This window comes from Corvus moneduloides, chromosome 21, assembly GCF_009650955.1.
Source record: "Corvus moneduloides isolate bCorMon1 chromosome 21, bCorMon1.pri, whole genome shotgun sequence".
In the NCBI taxonomy this organism is placed as follows: Eukaryota; Metazoa; Chordata; class Aves; order Passeriformes; family Corvidae; genus Corvus; species Corvus moneduloides.
Genome location: NC_045496.1, coordinates 4,106,856 through 4,130,510, shown reverse-complemented (window position 1 = coordinate 4,130,510; position 23,655 = coordinate 4,106,856). Strand labels below are relative to the sequence as shown.

The window sequence follows — 23,655 nt, the reverse complement described above, 5'->3', positions numbered from 1 at the left end:
ATCCTTTGATTTCACTGCAAGTATATGAGGAGGAACTTTTCCTATGGACGTGTCCTGAAAATCAGCTTAAATTAAGTTCACAGCAATAGCAGCTTTTACTAGAAGGTTAAATGAAAACATTACTCTTTTAACCTTCTGTATCTTGACCTTTGGTCAGTCTCTCAAAAGAACAGGATTGTTCACTCAGTGACTATCAGTGGGATATTAATCAGCATTCATGTCAAAAGAATGATAGACCACAATATTTTAAGAATTATTTTTATCAAAGCATGACAGTGCCCTACTGGGCTACGAGATACAGAACGTGTTAGGAGAGGGTAATGTTTAAAAGGCTCCGTGGAACAGATAAAAGTCTTTCACAAAATGTTTCCAGCCTTACAAAGGACAGCATTCTGTAATACGGAATTTTGTAAACATCATGAATTTAGGGACAGAAAATATGATCCTTGCACAGCATAAAAGCCCTGGGTCACCTCCTACACCTGAGCCAAAGGAGGCCAATTTACGTGATAGTGATTAATACATTTATGTGACTGCAGGTGATCCAAGCCCATAGAATCAGATCCAGTGCTTCTGTCAGACATCAGGGATCATTCCCATATCTTTCCTGCAGAATAAGCTATGGCAGGATTCAGTTCCCCTCTCTTAAACTGCCCTGCACTTACTAAATTTACTCACTAGAAAATTCTGAGCAAATATCTTGTTCCAAGGCAAACAGCAGTAAATCCACTGATGTTTTAATGAAGATTACACTTTCTAATCCTCATGGTAATGACAAACTAGTCTCCATTCAATATGCAATATTACTTGTCAGCTTTAATCACCAAATCTGTATTATATTTGCTACAGACTGATGCACTTGTCTTCCCAGATCTTCAGCCTGGAGAGCCCAAGCAAAAGCAGCACAATGCCTGTTCTGCTGATGGTTTTCTGCGTGGGCCAATTTTGCCACATGAGCTCTGAGTAAAGCCTTACTCTGGAATTAGTCCCAGATCCAAAGAGATCACTAAATCAGAGCACAGCTGGCACAATCCTGTCCATGTTTTTACCCCTGAAATCCTGAATTCTAGTGATTGTGGAGTTCATAAACTCAGTTTTAACCTGTACAAGATGTAAGTGTGGCCTTACTGCATTTATTCAGAAGAATATTCAGCCAAATTTTCCTACCACACTGCTGAAGTAATCAGCAAGATATTGACATAATTGGGAGATGCTGGACAAGGCTGGCCAGCCCTCCTTTCCCCTCGTGCTTCCTCAGCCACGAAATGTCTTCATTTACAGTTCTCACACATGCAAAATTCTCCTCAGTTTTATCTACATGTGTCCTCTTACCAGTGCAAAGTAAATGCATTGGTAAATTAAATTAAAATGCTGTCACATCTTTATATTTAAAGTTTTCCTCTCTCACTCATTTTTCAGAAGTTTTTCTGGTTCTGGGAAGATCTCAAAACCAGTATCTTCATTACAAAAATGCTACACCATCAGCCTTGCATGTACATGATTCTTATTTGTGTGTGAACTACTGAGTTAATTAAGGTGAAATTTTGAAAATGACTGCTTTAGACCATGAGGAAACAGTGAGAATTGACAAAGCACATCATATTTTACCCTGTGAAACCAATCAGCATTGCACACCACGAAATGCACTGATGGTGCATGACTGCAGCCATAGCTTTTCCTACGTACCCATCTTAGCAGAATTGTTGGTTCAGAGGGACTCTGTACCAGAGAGCCTCGAGCAGAGCTGCAGGATGACCCCTCAGGGCAATGCCACAGCACCCCCAGCACTGCTGGATCCCAGCCCAGAGTCAGCCATGGAGAGTGAGATGAACAGAGAGCAAACTGAGAGACCTGAAGGAACCCAGGAGAGTTCAGTGAACTCTTGGGGATGCTCCAAAATGTGTGAATAAAAACTTCAGCAGAGAGAGGGGAAAAGCACGAGTTAGGCTTGGCTACTGTTTAAATGATAACAGTTTGATTTCCATGGCTGTTTCACTTCATTCCTTAAACAAAAGCTGTGTCTCAGGTGAACGCCCTGAACAACCTTTGCTGATTTGTAGAGATTGGTATCACAAAGTTGTCATTGGACTGAGGCATGACTGGTTTGGTTTGTCTTGTCTAAAACTTGCTACCAGTGCCAAAGACATCAGAAGTACCCTGGACTCTACTGCTTTTACAGAATTTTCCCTCTCCAGTTTGGTACTGAGTTCAAAAAGGCAGCCTTGATGTTGGTGGCAACTTCCAGGAAAAACAGTTCCAAAGTAAGGGCAACCAGGAGAGAAAGTCTTCAGGTTTCATAATGTTTCCTCATTTGTGAGAGAGAGTTACTGCAGAAAAATCTCCCTCCTTTCAGCAGCAAAAAGAATGAAAGGGTTGTGCATGTGGGTTTGGGTCCTTAAAAATAACAACAAAAATTAAAATACTGACTTAGCAGCTTTTCTTCTTTCTCTTCCTGGAGACTTTGGAAGCTTGCTGAGATCAGAGCACTCCTTAATTGCTGTATCCAGGATTTCACCACACAAACTCCAGCCATCAAAAGGAGCTTGTATGAGATGAGGTAACTTCTAAAAATAATCCCTGCCTCCCACAACTGAAGCCAAATATACCTCCTATTCTTGTTGGAGCAGAATCAGCTTGTGACAGCAAATGCAGCATCCTACAGAAAGCCCATAGAAAGATTTCAAAACTGCATTTGATGTTTTGCTATTGCTGGCTCAAGATGCATATTAATGCTTCTCCCCAGGAGAGAAAGGCTCTTGTGGGACCAATATAGGTCAGGCAGAATGTGCAACAGAAGTGGCATAATCTTTTTATTGTAATCATCCAATTTTCTATCTATTGGATTATATAAGAGCAAGAGCTTCTATTCAGATTAGTGTTAGGTTAGGAGGGAAGAGAGAGCACAGTCTGCTGAGGAGGAGGAGGAGAATGGAGAATAAGGATTCCCCACCAATGGCTAAACCTCAGAAATCCAAATAAGGAGCTGCTTCTATTGGGTTTGTAGGGACAAAAGAGTGTGAGGGTGAGTTTTTGCACTACATGTAGCCCCTGGGAGTGCTCAACAGAGCCCTCATGCCAGAGGGTCATGTGAGAGAATGGGAGATTCCCAGGTATATTTTTCCCATTACTCCGTGCCCAGTGATGCCTCATTCAATGGAGGCAGAGCAGGAAACAAAGGTAAATCACTTAATTACAATCTTGTCAATGAGCAGGACAAGTCTCCAAGCACTTGCATCAAGAGGTAAGACAATGACTGAGTTAGTCCTGTGGCTTGGAAAAGGCTACAGGAGTAGCAAATGTGGATTAAACGGATCCCATTCATTGAGTGAAGCAGATGAGTCTCAGGTGAGAGGAAGATTTGCTAATTTTGCCCAGTAAACTTTGGGATTTTGGTTGGGGAACAGAACCTGTTATTCTTCCCCCTTGGGCAGGGTGCTGTGGTCCCTCAGAGCACGGCTGGGGCTGCACACTCAGCACGGGTAAGAGGGGGAATGTCCCTGCCGGGCTGGGGAGGACAGATCAGGATTCATCACCTAAACCACACTTTCCAAACCAGTTTCTCTTTCGTCAGCACATCACAGAGCTCTGCAAGATCTGGCTCCTTTAGCTCCCACTGCCCCATAGTTTTTACCCAAAGCCTGTCCCAGCTGAGATGGGAGCACTGATATGCAAAGGGAAAATAAACCCCAAACCAATTAGTGTTAGCGAGGACAAGAGTCACTAAACCAGCAGCCACAGAATGGCTGGAAGAGTGAGCTGAGAAAAAAATGAGAATGATTGAAACAGAGAATTGTGCTGCCTATTACTTTTACTATTTTACAAATGAATCCAAATCCTACATAGTCCATTGGACTTTTCCTACAGTTTCTCTGTCTCTCTAGTGCAGGCAAATTTTTTTGTACTGATTTAGCCCCTTGATTACCACATCATTTTTCTGCTGGTTTTTTTTTTTTTTTGCCTGAAAATGAGGAGAAAATAAGATATAATTATAACATTTCTTCTTTGCTACTCATCAGATTTTTGCATGTCATCAACTGAAACCACATCTATTATAAATACACAATATCCATCATTTAAATTAGGTCAAAGTTTTAAAAAACGCTTTGTAAGATTTTTCCATGTAAGAATGATTCAATCACTATCATGTTTCCTTGATGCAACTATTTTGGGATTCAGCTTGTTCCTTGATAGGAGTTAATTAAGTCATTTACATGTAATTTCCAAATATGTAGCTGTTACAAAAGGCAGCAAAGAAATGCAAAGGCAAAAAGGAACCTGAAGAAGGCAGCCAATCTTTAACAAAAATATTTCTGATATAAAAGTGAATCTGAGGAATACATATTCAGTGATAAGTATTCCAGTCCATGTCTGGTAAACTCTCAGATAATGGCAGCATGGTGGGGTCACTGGGGTTCTATTAGCTCAATTAATGAGGAGTAAGATAAGGCTAACACCCAGCTCTTCAAACGGCTCAAAAATAGAGCTGATAGTAATGGAGTTATTAACCTTCACCAGCCATTGAATTTTGCTGCTGATTCAAACTCCATTTCCTAGTTCAGGCCTCCATTAATAGGCTGTTTATTACCCCTAATCCACGCTGGGATCAGCTGCAGAAATATGAAAGCCCCATGTAAAGACCAAATAGTTAAAAAGAAAAAAAAAATCTTTGTTTTTTTTTCCATTCTGATTTCTCCTTTTTCAACATATTCACAGGTTCTTCCTTAGAAATTAGGAACTTCATTATCCTAAACTGTCTGAATGCATGTTCTCAGCAGCGTGGTGAAAAAGAAACTTTAAATATATTATGTAAAAAGATGACATAATTGGGAACACAGCCACATCATTTTGAAGACCAAATAGAACCCTGCTGGAAAGCTTGCACTAGAGAAGCTGTTGCTGTTTATTTTCTTTACTGGGAAAGAAACAACTTTAATTTTGGAAAAATGGGTATTAGAAATATATTACAGATGTATTGTTAGGTCAGTCCTCTGGCTCATCCCTCCCCTGCCCAGCTTTGTCTGCTCACTTGTATTATTTGTAATGTAATTAATCAATACTGAAGAGTAAAACAATCGACCCTGGATTCAGATCAGAGGGACAAAACCAAGGAAATAATGGAGCAGGGGAAGTGGCAAACCCAGGACAGGCAGCAGCACTGATGGGAGGGCTTGAGGAGAGCTCCAACACCAACCTGGCTGCAGCTTTCACTACAGAAATCTTGAGTTAAAGGGTCTTATTAGACTCTTTGCTGAGTTTGGACTCACTCAACTGAGATTTTTGACACTTTGTACATTTTTGGTGTATTTTCAGTGAAAGAGACAATGTTTAGTTACCACATTCTACACACAAAAGATGTTTTTCCAAAATCTATCACAGTAACATCTGGTAGAATATCAGCAATTATGAGTAATGGAGTTAAGAGCAAAATCAAAATGTTTATTACCTACACCTCCAGTACACAGTGCTGCCCTCAAACCTGACTGCAGGCCTGGGTGTCCCACCTCTGGAAAAAAAACAGCTGGAATGCCCAGTGAAGGGAAAGAACAGGATGATCAAAAGAGTGAAATGACTTCTAGGAAAATAAAAGGATAAACAGATCAAGGTTCTTTGTCTGGGAAAGAGGTGACTGAAGGGCACACACAAGAAGCTTAGAAAATCAGGAGTGTGGAGGGACACGACCAGGGAATGTCTGTAACTGTTTCTCAAGAGAAGAAATGCACCTGGAAAAAATTATGAAGTATTTTCACATGACACCCAGTGAAATGTGAAAGTCCTTTCCATGTGATTTGGTGGCCAAAAGTACAGCATTGAAAAAGAGATTATACAGTCAAGGAAAAGGGGTGATTAGAAGTTTTCCAGAAGATCCTCTGGCTCAGGGAATCCTTAAACTGCTGTTTGCCTTAAGCTGGCCTGGACCAGGAATGATCAGGAACCAGCTGAAGGTGACAACCAGAGATTCACATGACACTGCTGACACTGCTGCTGCTGCATCTTGTTTTAACGCTAAGCTTGGGAGAGAGCAAAAAGGATAAAAAACATTTTGGTGGATAATACATTGAGTTTTCAGTAGAACCATCCATGGCTATACTACACATTTCTTATTGTTGCTCAAGCATTAATTAAAAAAACCCCAAACACCCATTAACACTCATTTGGGTGAGGAACTGAAGTCAGTCCTTTGTGTCAGTGGCTCAGGGCTTTAGAAGCCACCCTGTGATTGTCTGTGGATTCTTGCTCAGGTCGGCACTAAGTGGTTAATGGTGTCTTTTACTCCCCAGCTGAGAGGTCATTAATAGATTCAGCTCCTTATTTGCCCTAAAGGCTGCCCCAGTTCAATGCCAGGAGGATCCTGTCCACTTAGGCAGGAGCTGCTTCACAGGGGGAACACAGAAAGCAGCTCATGTCTTCTCTGGGCTCTTTGGGAGACAGGATTTCCTGTGCCAGCCCACGAGCACACCCTCACTCTACAGCAAATTCTACTTTAAAGAAACCCCCCTACTTTTTCAGTGGGAATTGAATTATTTTCCTTTTTGTTCCAGAGCAGTTCTTCGGATGTGGTAGCTGATGCTGTATGAGTTTTTTTCATTATTACATTTTAACAAACTTTATAGCCCATTTTGTTTGTTTTCAAATAACTTTATTTTCCTTCCTTTCCACCATCAATTACTAGGTTTGTTTTTCTTTCTATAAGATGGAGGAGTCAGGAGACTGATCCTGCTCAATGCTGTATAATTTAGTATTATGTGTAGTAGCTTTATGAGGTGGGAGTCAGATAAAACATAGTATTTGAACACTAACCATTTATTAGCTCTAAGGAATAGATTTGTGACTTGACAAGCAGACAATAACTCTGTGTTCTGATCAGCCAAAGAGGTCTACTCTGAGTTCAAAAACCAGAGTAACATTCTCTTTCACAAATAATTTTGTTTACTGATGTGACTAGATTTTAATAATAAACTTGATATATATGTAAATTTATTTTAATCTAATTTCATCAACAGAGCCCTCCTAAAAATGAGACTTTGTAGATTGTTCTGTCTGATTTATAGATTTCTGCATCCTATTCCCAGATTGATTTCAAGGCTATAATTCTATCAGGTTTTTCTCCTGATGTCAGAAACACCACCTCTGCAGATAGTGTTTTATAACTAGCATCACAACTGAAACTGAATTACTGCCCTGCTATCCCATGCTGCAATATGTCCTTTTGTTTATAATCACCCTCTCTGCCTTACATCCCTCCTACTTCAGCTTCATGGGAAATATCAGTTCCAAGATCAATCAGGGAGCTCGATGTCTATTTTTGTCCCTCACTTCAACCCCTGGATAAAACAGTAGGGACCAAATTCTAGACTCAGACATGAATGTGCAGAGCTCTTTAAAGCGAAGGGAGGCTGAGCAAATGGATCAGTGCTGAATTTCCACACATCCAAGCCTATAATGAGTTGCTCTTCCTCCCTTGATGAGGTCTCAATCCTGTGAAGGAGCACACGGGGCACACTCGAGTATTCACACTGATCTCGGGGACTCAGACACGTGTTTAGGGATTCAGCACCTTCCTTCTACATGCACAAGAAGAATAATCCGTGGGAAATGATGTTTAACTGAGCCCAGCACAAGTTTTGAGATTCTTTCTCCATTTTTTTCATGCAATAGATTCCTGTTTAAGATGCAAATCATCTTACCTTGGATAAATAAAGTTACTGCTGTTTTCACACACTTTCCTTTTTTAAACCTTGATGGATGACTGGCAGCTCCCTCCCTCTGCATTCCCCTCTATTCTCTCTCCAACTCAGCCTCGACCTTTTCCATCCTTCTCCTATCTCTGTACAGGAGGGGATCCAGGGCAACCACACGGGACACACAGGAAGAGTAACTTTGCAAACTTAAACATTGATGTGGGTATTGCATCTCTCCTACCAGTACTTTTTAGATAAGAACATCTTCCTTGGAAGCAGAAAGATTCCAAATTTCCAATGTATGCCTTTGGAATGGCCACTGTGCCAGCCAGTGGGATGGACAGAACCAGGAAGGCCTGGGAAGGGAATGGAAAAGCCTCTCAGCTTTGATAAGTGCACCAGCACTTTAAATCCTCACCACCTTTGGACCAGCTGTGAAAAGTAACTCTATTTTATTTGCTTGGCACTTGTAACAGTTCTCTTTGGATGCTGACGTCTCTCATATCACATTTCCGAACAATTCATTATAGCTCAAATAAAATGTAATTCTCATGTTGTTTTTAATTATTTCACAAAACCCAAAAGTCTCATAATGAGCTCCTTGCAATACCAATATATTTCCATGGTATTACATCAGTGCTGAAGAAAGAAGATGTAGATTCCCCCCTCCTGCTGCAAATAAAGTACATCTTCTCATATAACCCAAACTTTAATCCAGTTCTTATGGTTTGGCTTTAGAGGCAACTCAAACAAATAACCAGAACAACAGACCTCTTCTCTCTCCCACAGTTTGGCCATCTGGAGCATTTGTCAGGCCAGGGCTCTATTTCCTACTCTCCAGGAGCAGGACCCCTTTCCCTGCTAAGGAAGCAATAAATAAGATGCAGTAGCATAAATGATGTCAATAAAGATCTGTATCTTTCCACAAACAAATTTTTCATATCTATAGTATCGTGATGGCTGGATTTCTCTCTTACCTGTTGGGATTAATCTGTGCTTTTTGCAGCTGCTCTGCCTGCTCGACGTCCCTGGGGAAGCCAGAGAGCACCCAGCCATTGGTCAGGCAGTCGAGGGCGCTCAGGCGTTCTGTCAGCCGCTTCAGGACAAGGTTGTCTGGGACTGCAAAGGAGGAAAAAGGTGACATTTATTCTGTGTGCTGAGTCTGCAGTGAAGGGAGATGCAGACAAGTCCTTCTGGAACTAAACCACGCAGTTATTCCCATTTATGACTGATTGACATTGGGCATTGTTGGCTTCTGCATATTTACTGTCATGGAACCCCCAAACTGTAGGACCAAAGCAAAGTATTTGGTAAAACCTGGTGCCTACATAATTTTGCAATGTACTTCTTCCTCTCAGCCACACTGGACTGATGTCACAGTGACATGTGTGACACAATCTTATCAAAATGCAAAAACAGTGACCTGAGTTGTGGAAAAGAGATCCTGTAACAGGAAAGGAATTTCTGAGCATTCTGGATTGAACTCAGCAGGTGGAAATGGTTCTGCCACAACAGGCTATGTGTGCTACTGCTCCAATGAAGGCTTGAAGATTTTGTAACTGAAAATAATTTTCAAAATGAATTTCAACTACCTTGAACCCCTAATTTTAGAGCTAAAAGCTCTTTTTTCTCTGGTATTATTTTTCTTTATGGCAAGAGAGAACATTAGCAAGATGCTGACTGGGATTACAACTACTATGGAGCTTTTAAAATTCTATTTAGTGGGACACAGTGGTAAGGAAGTATCCTGCACACTTTTACTAGAGTTTTCATAAAGTCGAATATTGCAATCAAGATACTTAAGTTTTGGGTTTGGTTTTTTTTTTTCTTTTGTGGGAGGAGGGAGCTTGCTCAGAATTAAATGATTGAGTTCAATGAGAGTGACTATAGATTTTCCAATGACCGTTGTCATGTCTTGGGCTCAGTGTCAAATAACCCCACAAAAAGGACATCAAAATCACCTGGAGCTGCTTCCCAAAGCAGCAGCCAAAACAATTCCCAAGCAGCAAGGAGAGCCCCTTCCCTTTACCTGTCTAATACGGCAGAGCCTCTACTGAAAACAAGGCAGAGAAATTGCTACATAAATCCCCATCATGGCAGGTTGATGTTTTGATGCTCACCCTGCCATCACATCTGCATACAAAAATACAACAACAAGTGCTTGTAGGAGAGTGTATGTGTCAGATTTCTAACACTGCACTTCTCTTCAGCACAAGCTGACAGCAATCTGCCTGGATTTTAGCAGAGTGAATTATTAGCAGTGCACAGTTCTACCCCAGGAACAAGCAGGTTTTAAACTGCAATAATAGAAGCCATTTGCTTCCTGAAATTCAGCATTGCACCTCTATCATGAAATTCATGGCTTCTCCTTTAAATAATCAAATTTCTGAGTTTACAGAACTGCACTCAGGATTCAATGTACCAGCAAAAAGGGAGGAAAACCACAGGGAATTAATTAGAAAACAGATTAGTGTATTAATTGAGGATATCCACTTCACATTATAAGAGAACAAGTTAAAGAGAGTAATATTCTCCATCTGCTGAAAGGAGAGAGAAAAAAAAGGAATGGAATAAACCCACACACTTGACAAAGAGCAAAATGACAATGCAAAAACTGGGTATTCTGTTAAAAACAGGATTCATAAAATTAATTGTACAATAGCGCAGCAGCAGGAAGGAATTGTATCAGATGGATGCTTCTTCTCTATCCAAGACCTGAGCTGCAGGCAGGCATGGGAGGAATAACAGGAGAATTTCAGTGCTCCTTCCAGGGCAATTCTCTCCACACCCTCCAGCTTACAAGAATTAATACAAACCCAACACATCCTAGCAGGAATAAAGAAAAACAAACAAACCCCACATTCTCTTTCCCAAAAATGCATTCCATACAAAGACCTGTGGAATTTTCCCATAGTCCTGAATTTCTGCTTGCTGAGTCCTGAATTTCTGGCTGCAGCACTAAACTTTCTTCATGTGTGTTATTTTATGCCATGTGTGTTATTTTATGACAATTCCTACTGGAATCGTTGACATGGATTTACAGAAATGTCAAATGACACGATTTTATTTTTTAATTTCAGAATGCTCCAAACAGTTTTGCAAGGAATTAGAATAAAACCTACAAACCCATGAGTAAACCCGCAGTAGGATTCTGCCAGAGTTGACATCCCTGTCAGATGAACAGGGGATCAGGGCAGAGGCTGAAAGGCCTGGGAATGGCACAGAACGATGGACATCCTGTGCTGTTGAGCTTCCAGCAGATCCTGGGAGATTCCCCAGTTCCAGGGGCCAGATTGCTTCCATTCTTCATAGGGGAAGGAGAAACACTGCAGCCTATGGGGAAATTCAAAAGCAATTGTGATGGGAACCCAGCAGCATCTCCTGGGTCTGAGCACTTCCCACAGGCCTTCTGTGAATCCCGATGGTCAAAATCCTCCACTGTGGTCACTGCTTTGGAACAACACTGAAGCAATCACACGAGAGGAAAAAAAAAAATCGAGATGCAGTGACAATTAATTAATAGTTTATCTAATTACATGCCAGGTTTGGGGTGTTTTGAGGGATGCTGGGGACACTTGACACCTCTCTCCCTTCAGCTAGGAGTGACTGCAACACATCAGCAACACCCTTCAGACTGTTTGTACACCCATGTACACATATACATCACTGAATAATATAGATGCTTACATATTTTCTGTGCCTCCCTCTAAAGCTTGATGGTGAGAAATAAAACATAAACAAGTCAGACAGCAAGCTCTGCTCTCCTCTTGATTAGCAAACATACCTATCACTTCAACACAATGGGGGAACAGAGCTGCTTGGCTGCTCGGTGGCATTACAAAGTACATCAGCTGCCCTTGAACAGGAACAGTCACACTTAAAACAGCTGCATTAAAACTGTAAAACATCTTCCACAGACCAGAGGGAAGGAAAAAAAAAAGAGAGAAAAAAAAAATCAGTATTATTCTTATTTTGTAGTACAGACAGAGTAGGTAATGAAGAACTCTGCAGTACAGGATTCCTTTTCACTCATGTGGAACTGTCTCTGGAATGGAAGGCACATTAATAACCTGTAATTGGAGGGGGATACAGCCTATGAGGAACTAGCCAGAGGTCTCCTGGCCTCAAGCACACGACCCAATGGGCATATAGCAAAGTAAAATATAGAGCTTTCCTGATGAGACAGTCAATCTACATGTTTTAAGGAGATTATGAAGCACAAGACCTTTGAATAATCAATTCCTTTTCAACATAAGATTGTGTGAGTTTCCGACTCTGAAAGTTGGGGGAATGAGACTCGAGAGAGATTTTACTTTATCATTAGAGAAGTCCAAAGGTAGGTTTTTTGTAAAAATTACAATGTGCTGCTACAAAGAGATATCCAGGCTAGGTAAGGTGGGAGCATGTCTCTATTAGGGTGAGAAATCAAGGCACAGGAGTAAAATTCACCCCTCAGAAGTAAAGCTGCAGAGCCACTGAGCTGCAGTGATTCCTGAGAGCATCATAGAACAGCTGTGGGTCAGGATCACAGTGAACCCCAGGCATGGAATAGCAGCAGAATGAGGCCACAACCAGCTCCAGACAGAAATGTAATTTGTTCATGCCTAACACCACACTCCATGTCTCCTTTATCTCCAAGCCTGTCTTCACCACGTTAACGATCAAGACCACACCCCTGAATTGGCAGCTGTGGATCTAAGAAGTGATCTAATCAGTTCAGGGGTTTGATCAGGCAGGGGACAAGGAACTGAGGCTTAAAGTGCTGCAGTTCGTGCTGGAACTGCTGCGTGGACACCCAGAGATTTTTCATCTCCAGGGCTGTAAATCAGCACCTTCCAGCAGAACATTTTAAAAATAAATTTACTTCTCAGAGCTTCAAAGGTTTTCACAGGTATCAGGTACTTCTCATGAGCAGTACATCCTCATGAAGCCCACAGGAGTGTGGCCTATTAGCTCTTCCCCAATCCATGGATCTGCAGGACTAATAGAAACCGGGATCAGGCAATCAGTTACAAAATCAGGCAATCAGTTACAAAATCATACCATCTGCTCCAGACAGAAGTAACAGAACATTAAAGGCACAGTCTGAGAGGGGAAAACACCACTTGAGAGATTACAGGGCACTATTCTCCAATAACTTCAATGCTGTCAGTGTTCCAAGCTATACAATTATCATATTTAAATTGATACCTCATCTGTATATTTCTCTTTAAAACAGATGTTTGAAAGGTATCGGCTCACTTCTCCAAACCTATAAAACCTCGATTCTAAGTACAGCATAAGTGCATTTACAGATATAAATTCTGTCAGCTTTGTTCTCTAAAAGGTCCTTTTGACAATACTGTCCATCTATCCTTTATCCTGCTTATAGAGATTTTTTTTAGCAAGGTCTGAAGACTTTCACAGCTAATTCAGACGCCTGAGGCTTGATCCCAGCAGTTGACAGTTAACATCTTGTCCTGAGTATAAGCCACTGCCAAAGGCTACTTTCCTGAATTGTCCAGGAAATCCCAGATTTAGCAAAGCATGAGACATCCTTATTTCATTGCTCTAGAAACTCTGGGTGATTCACAATGAGTAATTGGCTTTTTCTATTCTGTTTTCTTGCCCACATTAAGGTCCTCAGAGATTGTATCGATTGAGATTGTGTAAATTGGTTTTTAATGTGTTTGAGAACGATTTAGCAGTGATTTACCATCGCGTGGGCTGATCGATAATTTAGGCTAATTCTCCGAGCCGCCGGTGGGTGAGGATGGGCAGGTCTGCGTGCAGCCGGTTCGGGTACCGTAAACAAACACTCGGCCGAGTGCTCTGCAGCGGCACCGGGAGGAAAACACCGACTTTTGCCTCGTTGGAGCCAGGAGAAGGGGATCGGCTCCTCCGGGGATTTTCCGAGGGGCTCTGGCCCCGCACACCAGGGGAGGAAGTCCCGGAAGGCTCCGACCCCACGCACCTGGAGCGTCCTGGGGAGTCCCGGGGGGCTCCGGCCCTGCGCACCCGGCGGGGTCCCGGAGTTATCCCGGGGGTGTCCAGCCCCGGTCAGCCGGGGGGGTTCCGGGTGGTCTCCGTCCCCGCAGTCCCGGAGGGTCCCGGGGGTCTCCGGCCCAGCGCACCTCGGGGGTCTCAGAGAGTGCCGGGGGTCTCCAGCCCCGCGCACCAGGAGGGTCCCGGGGTTGTCCCGGAGGGTCCGGGAGGGCGCCAGCCCCGCGCACCCGAGGGGTGCAGGAGTGGCCAGGGGTTATCCCGGGGGTCTCAGCGCCGCGCTCCCGCAGGATCCCGAGGGGTTATCCCGGGGTTATCCCGGGGGTTTCAGCGCCGCGCTCCCGCAGGATCCCGAAGGGTGCCGGGGTTATCCCGGGGGTCTCCAGCGCCGCGGTCCCGCAGGATCCCGAGGGGTTATCCCGAGGGGTTATCCCGAGGGGTCTCAGCCCCGCGGTCCCGCAGGATCCCGGGGTTATCCCGGGGTTATCCCGGGGTTATCCCGGGGGTCTCAGCCCCGCGGTCCCGCAGGATCCCGAGGGGTTATCCCGAGGGGTTATCCCAGGGGTCTCAGCCCCGCGGTCCCGCAGGATCCCGGGGTTATCCCGGGGTTATCCCGGGGTTATCCCAAGGGGTTATCCCGGGGGTCTCAGCCCCGCGCGGCCCGGCCGCCGTTGGTTGTTCTCTGTCGCCACCCCGCGGCCACGCCGCGCAGCGCAGCCGGTCCCCGCCCCGCGGGCAGCAGCGGCCGCGGCGCCGCCGCCGAAATGTCGGGAATTCGGGGAAAACGCGCCCGCTCCGGGGGCTCTGAGGCCTCCCGAAGCCCCGACAGCGCCGGGCTGGCACGGAAACACTGAGAGCGTGCCCGGTTTTGTCGGGTTTGAAGAATGGACGTAGAGGCAGCGCAGCAAACAGCGGCACCGCGGGCGGTGATCCATCAAAGGCACCATTCCTACAGAAATCCTGTCCCCACTCGCTCGTTTTACACACACACACACACACACTGAGAAGGGCTTCTATAAGAATCGGAGTAATTATTTTAATACAGAAAAAGAAATAATTAAAGTATTATTAAATATTATTAAATAGTTTTTAATAAGATATTTAATTTCCACCTTTAAAATATTTTTGCTTTTTAGAATATATTAGAAGCAGTCTTTTCTTGTTTTTATTTTTTTTGTAGTTTTTGGTCATTTCGAATAGGAGTTAACTGTATTAAAGTGGAAATGGTACTATTTCTAAAGCAGGTACGATGGCAAATTATTGATCATATAATCATCATAAATCATACAATACAGGATGAATTGAGACCTTCAGAAATGCCTGTTAAAGGAGAGCAAATGCTTCCTCACAAGTATCAAGCCAGAGATTCAGGAATCTACATCTGATCACATTTAGTGACGAGATAAGGTTCCAGCCCCTTACACTACTTTACCTGTTAGCAGCAATGGAAATTCAGTCCAAACTGAGGATCCAGCATGCAAACAAAAAGCTTTTTTCCCCCCTAAGAATGGCCTCTGTGCTGTTTTCCATGGATTTGCCTAATGGCCCCGGCTCCCAGGGAGTCCCGGGATGATGCAGTGGGCTGACTCCAGGGTCAGGATCCACACACCTGGGTTCCCATTCACGCTCCCTGATGGTAGCAGGGCTCCAGCTAAACGAGGTTTTCTGCCTCAGTTTACCTGTGTGGGAGACAAAAGCTGCTCTGAACTGTCTCACAGGGATGTGTCTACCCTGAAAGTTTCTAAAACCAGTAACAAAATACATATTTGTACTTCTTTTTACTCCTTTGGCTTCCATGGAGGGACTACAGTTAAACATGAGACAGCAGCTGCAGTTTGAGCCCATTGGACTCATCATCTCCATTATCAGCCGCATTCCCTATTTCCTCCTTATTTCTAAAAGTTCAGCTCTACTGAGAACCAGAACAGAATTTGACCTACAAACCCTTTTTGATAGTGATAATATTAAAAAAAAAAAAAAAAATTGGTCTGATAAACATGGTGAAAAATGTCTTGGCTTTTTACACCAAATACTGCTTCCCCATAGGATGAGAAGGGAGGATGCTCAGCCAAACCCAGATTTTTATGTTAAACTCCAAAAAGGGGGATGCTGACAACATGCAATGTGCTTTTCCTTCTGGTCTTTGTATAAAAACTCCTATGGTATCTCCATCCCAAACTCAAAACCCCACTAAATTCAAGTCAGCAGCTCTTTGCTGAGGAGACAGTGCCATAAGGAAAGGAACCCCCACTTTCCCAAATTTTTAAGAATGACTGTCAGCAATGAAGATCAATATAAACATAAAAGATTAATACTTCACATTTATATTGTACTCTGCTGTTTAAAAGCCCCTGACAACCACGAGGCCCCAGATGGCCAAGGGCCACACCTTCACTCAAATCCATGAGGGTTTGTGGCACTAATATTGGAATATTGATCCTCCAGCAACAGCAGGAATGGTGAATATCTCTGCAAAACAAGTTTATATAGGCAGAACCATATCCATTAGCTGACTGATTATCACAATTGCTCCAGAAAACAACTGCACCCCTCTCTTAAATCAAATCATGTTTATTTTGCCTGGTCTGGCTTCCAGGGTTGGCTTTTTAGGGTGGATTTTTTGGTCGCTTTGTTTTTACTCCTAAGTGGGGTCGCCTTTAAAAATGTTTTTGTTGACCAAGGCTCACTTCAGCTCTGAGTATCTGTCAGACAGATACACCAACCTGGATTGTGGAATAAAGAAAAATACATTCTAGATTTTCAAATAAAGGAAAAGGGAATTCTAATTTATCACCTTGCAGTGATTCAACACATGGAAAACTAAAACTCAGGGAAGAAAATCACAACCTACTGCCAATATGTCAGCATTTAAAACTTTCTATTCTACAACCTTGCATCTTGTATAGAAATATGGCCACCTAAAATAGAAAATAAAAAAATTTAATTTTATTATGTTCTCTTGACCACCAATTTTCTCCTAGTAGGAAAAAGGACTGCTACCTATTTTCCATAAAAAAACCTTTGTAGCAGTCCCAGAGGAAAAGTCAAAAGTTTGACTTGAAAAACGGAGCTACTTCAAAAGCATTGTCAAACAGAGGTGAAGGTTTCTTAAAAATGCATAAATTAAAGTGTGGTGTATTCATAAATATCTCCATAACTTTACACAGTATATTTGTGAGAGAGGTGCACATTTAGGGGAGGTATAGAATTGCTGTAAAACTAACTGAAATAAAGTAGAAAATCGATTTGTTTATTAGCTCCTGTTTGGGCTCTCTGTGTGTGTGCGTGTGTGTGTGTGCATGTGTGTGAAAAATGAAAGAAAAATGGAGAGTTTTTTTCAATAATAAAAAGGGAGTTGCACTGCAGGGCCCCTAAAGCTTGTGAAAAATTAAACTCGACGGATTCAAACTGTCCTATTTCCACTTCAAAAGAGAAGAGGCACTGAGCTCTTCCCAACTTATCTTCAAACGCCCAGCACCCTAGAAAGTTTCTTTAAAAAAAATAAAGTCTCTAGTTCCCCCAAGCACTGTACCCGTTACTGTAGCTGCTGTCTCTCCCTCTTCTAATTATACCCATGTGAGTCTATTAATCAACTTGTAAATTATTTAGAGAGCCATGCGCTGTCTTCAGCCAATACAAACACACTGCATGCAAAGACTTGCTGAAAACCAATGGAGCTCCCAAAGGGTCTCTGCAATGTTCAGACAGCTTGCAGCTCGCCAGTACAGCACTCTTAAAAACAAGAAATAACACCAAGCTTACCCCCTCAGATATCAAGATTTACTCAGCCTTTCAACTCTGAAACTCTGCACGAGTTTTTAACAAAGAGGAAGCTGCTCCATTGTCAAATCTGTGTTTCACGCTCAGTGATGAGAATATTAATTTGATGTCAAAAAAACCCACAAACAAACAACCCACCCCAAACCAAGCAAAGTGTTTTCAGTGAGGCTGTGATCACAATCACCAGGGGACCCCAACTTTCAGAGGCTACACCAAAAAGCACCCCTTTAAAACCATGGCAATTTAAAATAAGGGGAAAAGGAAGCTGTATTTGTACAAGTAATAGTTTTCATTAGAAAACAGGAGAAATTAGGGAATTCCAGATTTTACCCCCTACGTGCAGACTGCCATTGGGGACAGCTTCAGATATTACTACTTTAAAAAAATAGAAAAAGGAAGGGGAAAAAAACAACACAGATTGTGTGTGTTCAACTCTAACAGGCTGCAAACAGTGCAATGTTACCTGTGTTCCACGAGTCACTTCTCTTACCACCTGAATCTTCATTTTGGTGGGAAAAAAACCAATTACCCAAACTAATAGCAGTTCTCCCAGCTGAAAAGCAGAATCTTACTAGTTTGGCAGTGGTTTTTTTCTTTGTGCTGCTTTCCTGTCATCTCACTTTTCTTGCCTCTATTTATTACAGCCTCACAAACAGATATATTGATTAGCAGTGATCACTCCATGATATTTCATCACAAAAACTGGACAGAATGACATGCAAATTTCAACTGACTGATGACCTTCCCTATCTTTGTGATGCCCCCAAAATGCTCCTGCTTGTCTTTTCATTAATAAAATGCAAACAACTCAAGGGGAAAACAGCAGGGACATTTAGGTGGGGAAATCAAAAATGTTTTCTGCAATTTTTTGTTCTCCCAGGATATCAAATTCTGACAGACATCTTTAAGATGGTGAACAAAGATCCTGCAGATGGAATTTTAAGTTACTGTGTGTCCATGTTTTCAGTGAGACAGGTCCAGCAGGCAGTCCAGCCCTCCTCAGAACTGGAGCAACCTGGGGACAGGAATTCTGCTTAAAGGTCTCCTTCAGGCCTTTCTACACAGGCATGATCTGTCCAGGGGAGGGCCAAGTCTATGGAACTGCCTCCTCAGAACATTTCAGAAGGAATCAAACCAAATAAACTGATTTATAGGACTTGTCTTGCTGCCAGTGGGAGGGCTCTGGCCACTGCCCTCACCTCTTACTCCATTTCTTCCCAGGCTGCCCAAATGGTATGTGCTGAATTTAGCATTATTGGCCAAGAGTTAATCTAACTGGAGTTAGTGACCACAAGAGTGGTCTCAGACTCCAATGTTGGTAATTTTCTGCCCAGAGTACAGTTAATAACAACTACCCAGTGTTCAGTGAAACCACAACATCCTAAAGGAACAGTCTCTGCATTTCAGACTGCTTGTCCAAAGCAACTCTGTGTTTATGACAGGCAGAAAGCTGTCAGGTTGCTGAACTAATCACCAAAAATGCATTTTTCAATATCTAGTGTGCACCTACTGTAGACTAGAACGTCCTGGGAATTAAAAAATTAATGGGCTCAAAAATATCTGCTGCCTTCATTAAGCAAAATAAATCACCATTTACAAAATGGAGGGTTTTGACAAAAAGGAAATACCAGGAAATACAGAAAATGGGAATACTGGGTTGCCTTTTGGGGTGAATAACAGAGTTGTCTGGGCTGTTCTGAAATACATGATGTGTACATGAAGCAGCAGTACAGGAAAGACAGCACAAAGAATGTTCATGAATCCTAAAGCCATGAAGAGATCCGGGTTAGCCAAGCAGAACTGGAGCAGAACAGACAGTGGGCAGCCTCAGTAACTCAATAATGAGCCAGCTTTGAACAGGCTGGGGTTTGAGCCTTGTTACAGCACCAAAACACGCCCTGTTGGCACATCTTATATGACTAATTGTATGCAATCAGTGGTGTCCACAAGAAGGGAAACACACTGAGATCAGTCCCCTGGGGGAGCATTTTAAGAATATATGAGGCATGCCCTCAAGATTTTATGGCACCGGTTTCGTTTTGACAAGTAATGATTTGAGAACAACATTTTCCAGGGTCTGCCTTTGGTTCCACTGTCCTGTGCCAATGTCACTTGCATGATTCCTCACCCACAGGAGCAGCTAAGCCTCCTTGCAACCAGAAATGTAATGAAAAGGTTGAAGTTCTAATTGCTTTTCCACTTACGGCACTGTCTCATATTGACTACACTGAGTCTTTTCAAGTGAGATTTTCTGGAAACTGACTGCAGTCAATAAATAGCAGGAGAATCTTTTCCCTGTTTTAACCTGGTCTGCAGCAAGGGAGCAAAGATGCAAAGATTCTTTGCCCACCTTTCCTCTTCAGTACCCTGTGTTATTCCATTTTCTCCAAGCCTCTTGTGAGGGCAATAATGAATTCTTGTTAGTGTTTACTAATGTAAATTCATTCTTTGTTATCCCTGGGAGAGGAGGATTAGCAAAATGACAGAACTTATTATTTCTGGTTTTGCTAGATGATATTTATCTTTATTCAGCCCTTAATTCTGTGCTGTGTCCCACCAAATATAAAATATATATATATGCATACCAGCAAATCTAAGGGAGAATTTTTAGCATAATGCCCAGAAATATAGTTATGATCCCTATTAACATTCAGAAGTGTTGTACAGCTTTATCTGTGCATGCTGTATTTAAAAAACTAATCTAAATGTGAAATAATTTCTAATTTGGAGGAAGAAAGGAATTACAACTTCAATTTCATTTTCCTGAAATGAAAGCAGCTCCCTTGGACTAAGGATGTGCATATTTTTAGGACTGGCTAAAAATTATGATCTGTGCAATTATTTTACTCTACTGGGAATACATCTCCTTTAAGGAACTTTAATGGTTAAGATGAAGTTTATAAAACACACAAAGAACATTTTAGTGAAGGAAGCTCTTAAAGGACCTATCTTGGAATAAACAGATTATCCCAACTCCCATCTCAGCCATAACTGAAATTTAGGGAGTGAGGTATTTACAATCCTCCTCTTCACAGAGATGAGCAGACAGTGAAATTAGAGAATGCACACAAGATTCTGAAATTAGTGGATACCATGAAAGACAGGCTCAGAGCTTAAAAGTATCTCCATGTGTGAGTTAAACTGCACCCAAAACCAGCCACATTCAGGTCAACCAGATTGCACAGGAAGGAATTATTCCCACACCTGGAGACCTCAGGTCCACTGCGTGATGTGCTCTGAGATCTCTCACCTTTGAGTTAAACAGCCATTCTGGGTATCTCTAACTCAGAAAATCCCCTCCTAGATCTCTGTGCCTGTTCCAGAGGACCCAACTTCTCTCTTCCAGCCTGCAGAGATTCCTGCTTCCCATTCCCATGGCTCCCACATCAGCTCCTACTCCCAGCAGTGTGGTGGCTGCCACAGGAAATGAATGCATTGAGCTGGGTGACTGCATTAGGAATAAATACAATCCATTCACTGGAGATGAAGTTCAGAGTTAAAATGCATTATCCTGTGGTTTGATAAAGTGCCCAACAGAGGGATGGCACCCCCAAAGCTGCAGGCTGCCAAAGATCTTTTGGAAATGCCTGGAAGAAGTCCTGCATCTCTCGGTCTGGTATCAAGAGAACCTCAGTTAGTTTCATAGGCTCATGTTTCAGAACTGTCTAATTCAGCCTCAGAATTAAGCTATTGTGCAAAAAACAAAGGAGATTTTCAAGCTTTCCACCTTACCAAATAAATATCTTTGCTAAAAATAAAGGACAGTGAAGATTTCTCTTTGCTCAGGGGGGCTTTGCTCAAAATTCCATTAATACTGTAGCTTAACTGAGATTTCCCCATCTTCAGCACGATTGTCTCCTTGTGTTTGTACCACTGGAAACCACTGGGGCTATTGCCAGAAATAGCACTGAAAGTTTGTCTTCCAGGCCATTGCAATTTGGCAAAATAAACATTGTTCCACCCTCCTGCAATACAACTTCTCTTCTTTAACTACAGATATTCTCTGATTTCCAACACCCACCACACACAGACAGCAGGACACCTGTAACAGGCAGACAGGTTTGAGCTGCTGCCCTGAGGAGCTTACAGTATTTATGATTTATCTGAAATCCCTGCAGAGCCTTCCAAAAGCAAAATATGCTCAACATTCGTTGTGGCAGTCCCCTCCCACAACCAAAAATGCTGATAGAAATGAAGTACAAAGAAACATTATGTTTGAATTTAAAATATTTACATGAAAGTAGAGGCAACCATGGTAGGATTCTAAAAGTCAACATCCAAATGTAAAATGAAACGCAATATTGTGCTTTGAAACCAGTTTAACACAATAGAGTGCTTTAAAAACAGTTTAAGCTGATAACAGAATTCTTACTTTGATTTAGAGATTAAAAACATGGAATTCAGATTTGGAATGTGCAGGAGAAATCTGAATTTTACTGGAACAGTGAATATTTCCTTTGAAGATCTAAAAATCTTAGAAATCTAACTTCTGTTATGCAGTGCTACAAATCCCATGGAATGAGCAGAATTAATTGACTTTCAGGTTACTCTGATTAGAATCTGACCAACAAAAATTCAGGCACAATTTGGTTTTTGCTACAGATTTGTAACTACAGTGTAATGAGACAACAACGTGCCCTACCTGGGCATCCATTGTCAATGTAAGGCTTAACGAGTTCTCCAAGTTTTGTGTTGTCTGCAACAGCTTCCTTTAGCAGTTGCCCACAGCAAACTAACAGGAAGGAAGAACAAAAAAGATACAAGGTTAAATTTTAAAAAGGAGGCAACAAAGAAAAGAAAAAAAAAAACCAACCCAGAAGCTGCATACTGGAATAAGGTCACTGAATAAAATAAAAGTTGTGTGTTTTTTGAGTTTGTTGTTAGGATTTTCGGGTTTTTTTGGCCAAGCAGAGTGAAAAGCAAGGAGACTGAGGATATGGAATAATAATAATAAAAAAGAATACATTTGGAAAAGAACATATTAAAAATGGAGAGAATGATATTAATCAAATGTATTTCTGAAATAACAACTCAAGGGATTGCTAGTGGCTTCCACTTTTGATAAACTTGTAATTACTGAATAAAGTTCCAGCTCCTGAACAGCATCTGAACCACACTGCTGGAGGTGCAGCATAATGCTCAGCTCAGGGAAAGGCCTCCCTGGATCATTTAATGATTGTGTAAGAATTACATTTTAAAAACTGTGCTAATGCAATATTATCATTGATTTCAAACACACAGAACTCCAGGAGATGCAGATTTCAAGTTTGAGCCAGGACAGCTGTACATGAAATATTGCTGCCTTGGGCTTGGAGAGCACTGGCTGCCCCAGGTGATGGAGTTTACAGAGAGGGAACCAAGACAAGGAGAGGTCACACAACAGCACAAATCCTGGTTACAACTCCAATTTGATAAATATTAGGTAAAGGTCCCCCTGTATATTATTGAATTAATAATCCTACATGGATTCCTTTCTTCCTGGAACCAATGGTACCAACAGGCACCGACTTGAATGGAAGAAGATGGAGCCCTTTCACCTGTTTATTGCTGTTAATCCCACTGCCAGGCCACCAGGAGTGAGAACCACCTCCCAGCAGCGTTTCTGGGACACAGCTGATAGAAGTTCAATGTTTAAGTAACAATTTGAACAGTCACCAGTTGTCCTGGAGAAGCAAATTAATATTCACAATAAACAGTGTAAAAACATAACAGAAACTCAGTGCACAGACCCCAATTTAAGACACCTAAAATTTACGCACCTAAATTCAATCCAATTCATGAGATTATTTAAACATAGATTTAAATTTTTAAAGCCCAATGGCCTAATAGAAACGAAGTGTATGCTGAGTATTATTCTGAAAAATCATGGTCTTCCAACTCTGTATTAAACACTTAATTCTTCTAATATTTGGGTTAAAGAATAATTAAAATAAAAGTCAACATATGGGTAAAGCATGGTAATGATTTTTAATAAAAAGAGCTGCAACTCTCTCATAAAGTAGTTACTTTAAAAAAAAAAAAATGCAAATTTTGACCTAGATGGAACACTACGAAACTTGCAGTTTTAGAAAGTCAAAAAAAATTTCAAAAGGACAATAACAAAATCATTTTTAATACATTCAATCATGTTTTGTTTTCTTTAAGCCAATTACACAACTATTAAAAATACAGCTTTGAATACATCTACCAGTATTTCTTTTTTCACATGATATTT

General features: G+C 41.8%; 1 protein-coding gene across 5 annotated transcripts in view; it reads right to left on the bottom strand.

The window, feature by feature from the left end:
- Positions 1–23,655, bottom strand: part of AK8 (adenylate kinase 8) — a 66,341-nt gene that overhangs the window by 17,999 nt on the left and 24,687 nt on the right. For 4 of the 5 annotated variants that reach the window (XM_032131096.1, XM_032131100.1, XM_032131101.1 and 1 more), the window contains 2 exons: positions 22,084–22,173; positions 8,657–8,798 (listed from right to left, as the gene is read on the bottom strand). In XM_032131096.1, coding sequence (XP_031986987.1) covers positions 8,657–8,798; positions 22,084–22,173 — 232 coding nt within the window. Of the gene's footprint in view, positions 1–8,656; positions 8,799–14,784; positions 15,341–22,083; positions 22,174–23,655 lie in introns of those variants that run through there. The other variant, XM_032131098.1, reaches the window with a different exon arrangement.